Source organism: Mytilus edulis, chromosome 1 (assembly GCF_963676685.1).
Source record: "Mytilus edulis chromosome 1, xbMytEdul2.2, whole genome shotgun sequence".
In the NCBI taxonomy this organism is placed as follows: domain Eukaryota; kingdom Metazoa; phylum Mollusca; class Bivalvia; order Mytilida; family Mytilidae; genus Mytilus; species Mytilus edulis.
Window position 1 is genome coordinate 59,089,969 of NC_092344.1, and position 13,078 is coordinate 59,103,046.

General features: G+C 31.0%; 1 protein-coding gene across 1 annotated transcript in view; it reads right to left on the reverse strand.

Annotated features, from left to right (window-relative positions):
* Nucleotides 1-13,078, reverse strand: part of LOC139514520 (plexin-A4-like) — a 192,242-nt gene that overhangs the window by 53,144 nt on the left and 126,020 nt on the right. The window contains exon 12 of the mRNA XM_071303881.1: nt 1,321-1,460. Within this exon, the coding sequence (XP_071159982.1) occupies nt 1,321-1,460 (140 nt within the window). The remainder of the gene's footprint in view (nt 1-1,320; nt 1,461-13,078) is intronic.

Consider the following 13,078-nt stretch of genomic DNA (forward strand, 5'->3'; position numbering starts at 1 on the left):
AGACCCCAACTGGTGGCTATCTTGGATGATGGGACGGCTACAAAGTCACAACACTTGGGCAGCACCTTATAAGTAACATTCGTGGTATGTTAACGTTTGGTTTCATTCCATTCAGTGGTTCTCTAAAAGAAGACATTTGTATGTATTTCCCATAGGGTCATATGATAAACTTAGACCCCAACTGGTGGCTATCTTGGATGATGGGACGGCTACAAAGTCACAACACTTGGGCAGCACCTTATAAGTAACATTCGTGGTATGTTAACGTTTGGTTTCATTCCATTCAGTGGTTCTCTAAAAGAAGACATTTGTATGTATTTCCCATAGGGTCATATGATAAACTTAGACCCCAACTGGTGGCTATCTTGGATGATGGGACGGCTACAAAGTCACAACACTTGGGCAGCACCTTATAAGTAACATTCGTGGTATGTTAACGTTTGGTTTCATTCCATTCAGTGGTTCTCTAAAAGAAGACATTAGTATGTATTTCCCATAGGGTCATATGATAAACTTAGACCCCAACTGGTGGCTATCTTGGATGATGGGACGTCTACAAAGTCACAACACTTGGGCAGCACCTTATAAGTAACATTCGTGGTATGTTAACGTTTGGTTTCATTCCATTCAGTGGTTCTCTAAAAGAAGACATTTGCATGTATTTCCCATAGGGTCGTATGATAAACTTAGACCCCAGCTGGTGGCCATCTTGGATGATGGAACAGCTACAAAGTCACAACACTTGGTCAGCACCTTATAAGTAACATTCATGCTATGTTTTGTTTCATTCCATTCAGTGGTTCTCTAAAAGAAGACATTTGTATGTATTTCCCATAGGGTCCTTTGGTAAACTAAGTCCCTCGCTGGTGGCCATCTTAGATGATGGACCTATCAGCTGTACTTACTTCCAATAAATTTATAGTTTTTTCATGTGAGTTTATGTCATTTTGAAGAACCGGAATAAAAGTACCTTTTCGTTGTCTTTGTGAAATAACCCTATGGTTGGATGTACAATAGAGATCAAAGTTTCAAAGCACTTAAACTTTTCTACCTTCATGGATGTCCTTTGCCAGATTAATTAACACACTTTTCTATAACTTTCAAATTTGTTTTTGATTTGGCTTTAATAAAAAAAAAATGATTTCTGATGATAAGTCTAATTAGGAACACAGTATAAGCATGTCTGTGTATTAATCAAAAAGTCAGGATTCTTATAAGTTTTTTTGAAAGGTAAACATATACAACCATAGTGAAATTATAACAACAAATAATTTTATTGGTATGCAGCACACATGTTTTTGAACTTAGTATAAAACTCACACATTTTCTTTTTCAACCTTTGCCTCAATACATTTTATACCATTTACTTTTACTGTTACGTTGTCTCCTGGATAACCAATTCCAATGTTACTTATAGTTATGTTAGTACCTCCTTTTTCTGGACCAGAATCTGGATAAACCTGTAAATTGTTATAAAGACTACAATAAATATCTGTTCTATTATATAACTTTAATTTCTGAAAGAAAACAATTATGCCAACCAGATGATATACAATAGCTATCTTTAAACTCTTCTAAGAGAAATCCATTACACATTGATTTATTATCCCCAGAAAAAAGCAGGTTGCTTTCTTAAAAAAAAAAGAAAAGTAACATGTGAACCCAAGACCGCTGAGTTGTAAGGAATCCATGAAGAAGGGGAAGGACATTTGAGCGGGAAAAAATCAGATACTGTAGCACTAAAAGATATTAAACCCATTTCAGCACTTTACCATCAGAAAATGATTCATTATTATTTTTTTTAAAACCTGTTGTTTTTATTTCCTCTTTAAACAAAAGGTCTTTATCAACAAGAGAATACACTAAACATGCTAAATGATACTTTAAACAAATTAGTAGTCATTAATGTACCAAAAAGAAATTACATTGGACGACATCCAATCAATTAAGATAGTAAATAAAATTGAGAAAGGAAATGGGGAATGTGTCAAAGCGACAACAACCCGACCATAGAGCAGACAACAGCCAAAGGCCACCAATGGGTCTTCAATGTAGCAAGAAACTCCTGCACCGCTTATGCATCCTTCAGCTGGCCCCTTAAAAATATGTATACTAGTACGGTGATAATGGACGTCATACTAAACTCCGAATTATACACAAGAAACTAAAATTAAAAATCATACAAGACTAACAAAGGCCAGAGGCTCCTGACTTGGGACAGGTGCAAAATTGTGGCGGAGTTAAACATGTTTATTAGATCTCAACCCTCTCCCTATACCTCTAGCCAATGTAGAAAAGTAAACTCATAACAATACGCACATTAAAATTCAGTTCAAGAGAAGTCCGAGTCAGATGTCAGAAGATGTAACAAAAGAAAATAAATAAAATGACAATAATACATAAATAACAACAGACTACTAGCAGTTAACTGACATGCAAGCTCCAGACCTCAATTAAACAAATTGAAAGATTATGCCTTCATCATATGAATATCAGGCACAATCCCTCCCGTTAGGGGTTTAGTATCATACTATCATAAAATATATGAGAAGAACATTAAAGTCCGTATGGTATCATTTTGGGTGAAATTAGTATATATGTGGTAAACCGACTAAATTATCAGCCATCATTTATAAACTACTGTTTAAGCTGTCAAATGAAAATGATGTAAAGTTTAGTTGGTTAAACCATGTTGAATCCATTTTTAATGAAACCAGATTATCTTTTGTGTGGTTATCTCAAACATGTATTAGTGACATTTGGTTAAAGAATACAATCAGAACATCACTCCAAGATCAGTTTCAACAAACATGGTTTTCAAATGAGCAAGCATGTTCGAAGACATTAAATTATCGAATTTTTAAGGATACTTTTGGGTTTGAGAACTATTTTGATATTTCAAATTTCGTGATATTTATGCTTTATGCAAATTTAGAACCATCAACCATAAATTACCCATTGAGATAGGGAGATGGACAAATATTCAGAGAGATAGACGAAATTGTAAATTAAGTAACTCTAAAGATCTTGGCGATGAGTATCATTATATTATGATGTGCACAGAGATGTCAGTAAAAAAAACGAATGTATTGATAAAAAATATGTAAATCGTCCAAATATAATTATATTTAAGAAAATTATGAATTAAAATATAAAATCTAAATTGAGAAAGCTGTGTACTTTCATTAGATTTATAAATTCTCATGTGTGCCCTCCTAGCTAAATTCTATCAGTATAATTGTAAATAGTGTACATATTTTGCTCTGTGTATTCATGTATTTATGTCTGTATTATTGATGTCATGTAGTGTCTGTATACCATTGTAATTGCAAAGGTTTGACAAAATAAAGATATATATATGTTGTGTACAAGATGTAAGTTGTACTGTACAAATTATAATTTATACAGGGTTTTTGTACAAGTTATAAGTTTTTTAACACATACCTTCTTGCAACATGTGCTACAGGTTTATCTTATAAAATGTACCAGTATAATGTTCTAATTCAAATTACAATGTACTTCAACCTAACATTTAGTGCTATTATCCTTGTCTTCAAACTGGAAATGAGGATACCTGAATGGTATAAATTCTAGTTTTATTTTTCTCCTAATACCATATTCATGTCCATACAAAGTCATTTTGTTGTCTTATAATGTATTTGTATCAATGCTCAGTATTAAGCTGTATCACGAAGTTGTGAAAATAAGACAGAAATATGTGAAATAAAAGACTGTGTGCTAATGCATCATCCATTTGTGTTCAGCAGGTCATAAAACACTGATAACTTGTACAAAAAATCTGTACAAATTATAATGTGTACAACATTACAACTTGCACACAAAATATATAAATAGTTACCTGCCCATTTAAACTTTTGGCAGTTCATTTGTCCTATTGAATTTATCACTCATTGATTAATTCACAAGACCAAAAAATTATCTTTTTTTTTTTTATTGAAATTCTTCTATAAACTTACATAAACTGTATGCAATATTATTTCTATATTTCCTATCTGTTCAATATAAAATCTGATTAATAATAAAAAGTTTATATCTGACACATTTTTTGTATTTTTCCAATGAATTTGCAGGTTTTTGTTGTTGTTCAATTATAGAATACATTTATGACGACCTTAATTCAAAAATAATAATATTCAAGTTTTTATTTGTCAAACACTAAAAAAAAAAAGGCAAATTTTAATAGGTAAAATAATGAATATTTGATAAGAACACTTTAAATTTTTAAATCAGTGTTTATATTGAACACATTAAAAATGTATAATTGATATTGTATAAATACAACACCACATGCAGTTTGGTCCGAGACCACAATCATTAAGGTCTTTCCAATTTCTATAAGGAAAGACCTTACTGTATTTCTTCTGATTATTATTATAATTCTTTCTGCCAAACTTTAAAAAAATTTCCCCAAAAAAGTATGCGACATGTTGAAATGATATTAGGTATCTAGTATTGGTTGACCAAAAGCTATCTTGTGATGAGGGCACAACCCCGTTACATTTCCTTTATAGCAGTTATCTCCCCTAACACCGAAAACCTTATCATTCTAACTCCATAACCATAATAGGTAAAAACAAGAATGTGTCCTCAGTACACAAATGCCCCACTCGCACTATCATTTTCCATGTTCAATGGACCGTGAAATTGGGGTAAAATCTCTAATTTGGCATTAAAATTAGAAAGATCATATCATAGGGAACATGTGTACCAAGTTTGAAGTCGATTGGACTTCAACTTCATCAAAAACTACCTCGACCAAAAACTTTAACCTGAAGCGGGACGAACGGACGAACGGACGAACGAACAGACGGACGAACGGACGCACAGACCAGAAAACATAATGCCCCTCTACTATCGTAGGTGGGGCATAAAAACAACAACAAAGGGTGGAATTTGTTCAGGAACAGACCCTGGTTCTTCCTTAAATTTGGATAAAAAAGATTCAAAGACTCATTGGAAGGGTTATGCCCCTTTGAAAATTAACCAATATTGGTTGGCCACTAAAACTCAGAGACCTAGGATCATCACCAATGATCATCAATTCACGTGACCATGAAAATTGACTTAAGGTCAAAGGTCAAGGTCATGACCTAGATTTTGACCTTAGCTTGTTATCGGATTTACTTAATAACCGTAAAAGATAGCTGATAAAATGTAACAGAGAAAATGTGTGTCTTGTAGAGATCTACATTTGTTATGTTGGGTTCAAAATTATTGGACGAAATGTTATGGAACTAGGGCACCAAAACTGTTTTTGGGTCCGAAATGATGATTGTTTGCTTATAACTCAAAAGTGGTTAGAGATAGAAAGAAACTTTGAAATGCAAAAATGTTCAGCATAAGATCTTCAAATTTAAGTCAAGGTCAGAGGTCAAGTCCCTAACAACGACATAATACACCTTAGCAACCATATTAACTTAGAAGGCTATGAATAATATAAATATAAAATTTTTAATACTGGAAATGAAATTTTTGTCCCCAGCAACGACATATAAGTCCTTAGCAATCACTTATTTTTTTAACTTTGAATACTATGAATAGTACATATGACATTTTTAATACTGGTAGTAATATTTCTATCCTTAGGAATGATTTTTGTCCTTAGCAACCACTTGTTATGAACATAAAAGTCCTTAGAAACCATACATTTTTTAACTAAGAAGGCAATTAATAAAAGAAAAAAGGAAATACCTTTCAACTGTTCATGAACAATTGACTTCTTATTTTGTAGTGCATTTCTTTTAGAACATAAATGAAAATTTAAAAAATCCCACCTGCGCTTTCTCAATGAAATTTTTACAGTGTGTTGTACTACTTTTGAGACAAATTATATCAAAATTACAGAAAATTCCATCGGCTCTTACTCAAAATATGGACAATTTTATTTTTAGGGCGTCTTGAAATCTTTGACAGCTTCCGAAGTGCTAATTTTTAACCCTTTTTAGCTGGACCAAATCACTACTTTCCTTTAAAATTCTGGACCCAAATTTTTTTACAGAGTAATTTCACCCCTCGACTTGCAATTTGAGGCATTAAACATGGAGAAATAAATTTGGAAGGGGTATAAAAATTAATGGCAAGTAACCCACTGTCAACAGTAGGGACTATATTTGTGGACAACAAAAATCAAGGGACGACAATTGTGGTCTCGGACCAGTTTTGTGAGTCCTTATTTAGTATTGGGATAAGTACTTTTTTTCAATGACAGTTCAATTTTTTGTGCAGGTAAATTAATCAATGAGTGATAGATTTCTCTTAGAAGAGTTTAAAGGTCCCATTGAATAAACTCGGCGTTGGACGTTTGCCTTTTTTCATAGGATCGGCTTTAAATCATAGGACATTTGCGCTTTTTATATAGGACATTTGCCTTTGCAATATTTGGTTTTTATGACTATAAGTGGGATGAGATCAAGAAAAAGGTGCTTATTTTAAGACTTTAATGGACCGGCATACCTGCAGGCTAAAAACGATTTTTTCGCAAAGCCAATACCTTAAGCTAGCTTTTTTGCCTGGTCGTAGGCATTTCATGCGATGCAATTTTTTTATAAAATGGAAAGAAAAAAGACATTTGGATTTTTTTGTTAAATTTCAAGATGAGACAAAATTTCAATTTTGTTACTTTTTTTGTCTTTTGACATATGATTTTGCATTTTATACTTTTTCTCTTTTTTCTTAATTTTGTTCATTTGCACTCAGTTTAGGGAAAGCACACTCTGTATTATTTAAATGAAGGGGTTACAACATTTGTAAATTTAGATTACAATGATAATTTAATGATTTTCCGAATTCAAATGTTTTAAACTTCCTATTGTAAAGTTTCTAAGCCATTCCAAGTCAGTATTTCTTATGAATTAACTTTAATGAGGATTTTTAACTTTGCATTTAATTCAATGAATATGAAATGTAACTCCTCATTATTCTGATGCTCATAATGAAAGATTGTAGTATAATCTTTCTAAACCTCCTATCAACAAACTGCGAAAATTCCTGGCAATAACAGAATGCATACTTGCATTAGACATAAACCTGTTAACCCTATTTCATCTTGCTTTGGCATTACAATTACACAATAAGTTTGGATCTAAAAAAAATATTGAAATTCCAAACTCTCACGGTTTTTGTGCATCCTATTCTGAAGTATGTAGATATCGGACTAGTTTAGCAAATTTGGAAATAGACAGAATCCCAGACATTTACCTAATGGTATTGCTGTATTTAGAAAAGGTGGCCATATTATACAGGAGGGAGCAGAAAATATTGACTTAAATGCTGAAACAATCGATGGTAAACAAACATTTCACTTGATGGCTAGAGTTGTATTCCAGTATCAAAACGAATCATCAAACGCCCACATGAGTTCCATAAAGGTTAAACGGGGAATAGAAAGATCTTTGACGTTGAATGATTCGAATACCAATCTTATGGCATGTTTACCTTTCGACAAGCCAATAGAGCGTTATGAACCTGCTCGTTATTCTAATGTTTATGGGAAGATTGAGTCTTGTTTAATCGAAAACCAAGATATATCTTTCCTGTCTTTGGTATATCTGTGACTTCTTTCGAGACAAAACTTAGATTCGATTCCATTTTCTTCCGAAATCACACAACAAATTGTTCCATTTTGGACCGGTTCTTACAAAAAGCTTAATCTGAAATTTCGACTGAGGCCTATGCTCCAGTTATAGATGCCATGCCTCGACATGGCAATAGTATTTACAACTATGGAACAATGTTTAGATATGTCAAAACCTGCTGGTCAACAATATGCTGTGCAAACATTTGACAATTAATTGTATGCTGTTGCCCAAATGTAAAAAATAATTTATTCTAGACGTGTTTGAGGATGAACTTTGGTATATGAGGCAAGCTCTCATGGCTCTTTTGTTTAATGTAAAAGCATTCTTCAATTAATAATAATAATATAATAATAATTCTTTATTTAAAGAGGGTTACACAGTTAGCTGTAAAGCTAATCTTCCCTGAGGTCCTCATAAAATACAATGAAATATAACAAACAATTACAAAATATCAAACAGACACACATACATGAATAATGAAATTAAAAATTGTTATGAAATATACAATTTTCAAAACAGGTAAAAGTTACAAATTCATATATGACATGTATAGTATTGGCATCAACAATATCATAAGTTTGAGTAAGTGTGTGAAAATGGTAATTTTTGAAATCTCAAGAAGAGATTTTATATGAATTTATAGGGTTAAATATACTTACCATGAAATTACATTATATTATATAGAATATGTTTGCTTTCACAACATGTTCTCATCGCAATTAACTAGGTGATTAAAAATTACATCCATGAGATGTACTCACCTACGTCATAGTTCACCTGTGTAACATACACTAGCTTTAGTTTTAATTTGTCGTTTAATTGAATAATTTCAATTAAGTGAACAAAAAACTGAATTTATTCCAGGGGTGGTGGTGGATTGTGGTAAGTATATTTAACCCTATAAATTCATATAAAATCTCTTCTTGAGATTTCAAAAATTACCATTTTATATGAATTTGGTTAAATATACTTACCATGAAATTACATTATATTATATAGAATATTTACTGATTAACAAGCAGTATTTCATTTGGTGGAGGATAAATTCTCTCACACACATACAATTTCAACATATAAAAAATTATGTGAAATTTTTTTTAAAAATAACTCCATTAAATTTTGTAAATACGGATATTAGTAAAAACCGAAATTACTTAATTTATTATACAATGAAGCTATGCTGCATAACTATATGTATCAATGGCAAACTTTGCAGATTGTATAAATACAAGTATGCAAAATTAATAGACTTGATGTAGAGTTGTCTCAATGGCACTCACATGTATATATACCCCATCTTTCTATATCTGATGAATAAATAATCTGCAGGTCAGTATAGAAATAATTATATTAAAGCTCCTTCATTATGAGCTAAATGTGTTGTAATATTTATGCAACAGTAAATAAGCATTTATTTCTGAATAGGTTGTTCTTGTTGCTTGTACAAATCGACAAGAACTAATCCAACCTTAATTTCATTACTTTCCACTTTGAAATTTAAGTTTATTTGGAAACATTATTACCTTTCTTTAACTTTCCATTGTTTTCTCTATGTTAATATAATAACAGATAATATATGATTGCTGTCATCTTTTGATAACCTGATCAATATCACATCTTTGGAAATAAATTCTTTTCCACTTAATTAAAGAATTATAATCAATTAAAATATACTTTGTAAATAGGTGTCCTTAATACAATCAAAGTTTATTAAAGACTCAAACCAAAGTTGTTTCATGATTATGCTAAATCTGGATTAATCTTTAAACTTTTTTAAAGTTATAGTCCCTGAGAATTTGCTTCTCTGCTAGATATACTACTTTTAATATTTTATAGATTTAGAATAAAATATTTTCATCAAGAGAAGTCTTGTACTATTGTATAATGACAATTCTCTAAACTGACTAAATTTAAAAAATCTGATAAAATTTCTATGAGTGGTAGAACCTTTGAATACAATGTCTACCATTTCAACCATGACCAATATTTTTGTATTGTATTGGACTACTCAAGTGTAAAAAATACAGAAATGGACAAATCAGTGGAAAAGTTTCAGTATACATGTTTTCATTGATATACTGCTTCCACAGAACATTTGGATGTTGAGCTGAATTAAAGCCATGATTGTTGTCCTTATAAGTCCAAAAAGAATGCTAACAGATGATTTTCTCCAGCTATGAAAAATCTGTCTAAAATAAAATGTTTTGATATTTCTAATTAACATTTGACAACAGTTAACTTTCTAGAATATCTTGCCATGTACAGTTCCAAATTTAAAGAAAACAAAAATTTGACATAATGAACATTACTCTTGTATGTTGCTCTTGATAATTGTTTATATTAATTTCAGAAATTATTTCGCTATCAGAAATACTAAAATGCAACTTGTCAAATATAGTTCTATAGTTGTATTTAAAGAAAAAACACTTGTTTGGCAATATGGAAAACACTTGTACTAACTTGCAGTATCCTTAAGTGTTCTTAGTTATTTCAGAAATGGTTTCACTATCAAAAATGCTCATTTTATTTCTGTCTTGGTTCACCTCATCTGAATCCTATACATTCTGATATGATTCAATATATATCAACCAAACAGCTTTTGGTAGTATTTTGTGACTTCAACCCAGTCATTTGGTTAACTTAGTCACTCAGAAGAATTTTGCATTTGTCCCCAGATTTGGCAAAAACAAAATTAATGTGATTTAAATAATCACATCTTTCAAAACAAAATTGAATCAAAATTCAAAGTAATTGTTTAAAATAAACACATTTCAATTTTGTGTAGCATATTCTTGCATAAGATACTAACTCTATGCTATATATTTATATTATTCTGGCTGGTAATATGGAAATTGAAAAGTGAATAATTACCATCAATTCCGAGGTTAAAATCACATGCATTCGGAAAACCTTCCTGCATATAGATAATACACAACTTGACTTTGACCAGACTAGATTTTTGTAACTTTATGCTTATAATGAGCAAAAATAAAAAATAAACAGTGACATTTTAATATTTAGGTATAATATTAAGAAAATGTCTCGCATTTGATTTGATATAATCATGGAATTATCATACTATATTTTACTTCCATGTACTATTCTTAGACTATTGAAAGCTATTTGCTAACTATTAATCAGTCTTTTAAATACATTGCTTTTCCTACATTTTGCTGTTAGATTAACTGCTTCTACACTGGTGCTAAAATTTGAGAACCAATTGAAATGTATATATATTATATGTTTATATTGGTACATCATGTGTTACTCCAAAAAAAAAACCTCTTCTTTTTTTCTGCATCTCGTAAAGACTGACTAAATAAAAGGTTTATATAAAGAGCTGTATAATAGATAGTTTCAAATCTTCAGAACTACTTCAATTTCCTAGACCATGTCTAGCATTTTAAATAAATCCTGCATCCACAATGCTTTAAATCTTATTTATTTATTTACCAATATTTTACTAATTTTTTTTTTTACAAGATCTAAATTAATGATAATCTTGTTTCTATAAATCAGCATATTTGAGTCCTCTATACTTCAGAATTCTGAATCAATATTTAACTCTAGGAAAAAACAATGTGTAGCCATTGCATAAACTGTTGGGTTCTACCAATCTCACATTAAGAATAAAACAGACCCAATGAATGAATCCTTATAGCAGAAACTTGCCCATCTGTTGGCATTGCTTAGAAAACTTAAGATGTAAATTAAGGCATAATTTTCTATCTTAAAAAGAACATCCAAACTCCTTTTGCTTTCATGATTGGAAGATATATGTATAATTTGACAGTGATTCCCATATAGTGAGGGTAAGATAGTCTCTTAAGTCTTACGTTATCACCTCTTTTTTGTGTACTCAAAACAAAACAGAATTAGTACATATTATATTTAATAAATGCATTGGCAATGTACACTCTGAATTATGTAATCAATATATAAGCCATTACCTTGAATGAGTCTTTGTGAAATGCATCATGGCATCCCCTAAACTCTTTATTCAATAGACAATCTAATGTTTACATAAAAACATATAAAAGCCTTTGTTTCCTTACTGCCGACAAAAACAAACAATTGGTTATAGCAGTTCATACTTATAATATTCATGTTCTTCTTGTCATAAGTAAACTGACCATGAAATTTAATATTAGTAAAAAGAGTTGTCACAAGCTATCAACTGTATTTAGAACAGTGCTCCATTCTTACTGTCTCCATGTCTGTTAGAGCATTGGAGAATTATTTATCAGTAAAAAAATAATTAAATATTTACAGCAATTTGCTGTTCTGGAAAAATATTTCAGGCTTCTAGAATTACTGTCCTGATTTAAACTGGACATATTTAAAAGAAGTATGTATTGGTATGCTTAAACTACAATCACATTTGTATTGTACTAGATAACAATGTATCATTTTAGTGTCTTTAATATCTGTCTTGACTATTTCCAGACACTTGTTCAATATATTTTCAATATGATCAAATATGTTAATTGACTAAACTGTTGGTTCATCACAAAAAACAATGTGCAACCAAATATTAGCTATGCTTGTGTTGTTTTAAAATATAATAAAAGTAGACATAATGTTCCCTGGGTGGAAGGATGTCTAGAAAAGTCAGATAGACCTGGACTTAAATTCACTAGTCTGATTCTAATTTATTTTATTTGCAACAATCATCCATGTGCAATTCTATGCTCCATAAATATCAATGTGCAATCAATAAATAGTTATGATTTAATTTTATGTAAGATATCAAATCTGTATTTTATTATAATGAATGCAACTTATAGATTCTAAATCATGCATGTTGTTCTAGTTCCTATGTTTCCTGTATGAAACATGTCAACATTAATCAAATAGACTTGGGCAAAATCCCTATTCTATTTTAAGTCTATAGTGATCCATTGAGCACGTTTTATTTTCAATAAATATGGTTTATGTTCCCTGAATGGAAGGTTAACCAAAAAAACATCATCAGTTGTGGGCAAAATCCCTATTCTGATTGTGATGTATTTATCAACTGTTAAAACAGTATCACTGTTGGTCTACGCTCCCTGTATGGAACGTTTTCCAAATAAAACAATCAGAAATGGGCAGATTCCCTTTTCTGATTGAAATTTATTGAACCAATTGAGGTTCTAGTCACAATAGTGGTATACGCTCCCATACGGACGTTATCCACATTAAAATAATCAGATCTGGTCAAAATACCTATTCTGATTTAATAGTTATGTGTTTACACAGTCTCGTGTACCCGGTGTACACGTAACAGACTGCAAATTGTAAACAATCGAACCAATTGAGGTTCTAGTGACAATAGTGGTATACGCTCCCATACGGACGTTTTCCACATGAAAAACAATCAGATCTGGTCAAAATACCAATTCTGATTTTAATATAGTGATGTGTTTACACAGTCTCGTGTACAGACTGCAAATTGTAAACAATCGACTTTATCCAAACTTTACACTCGACCCGTTTCG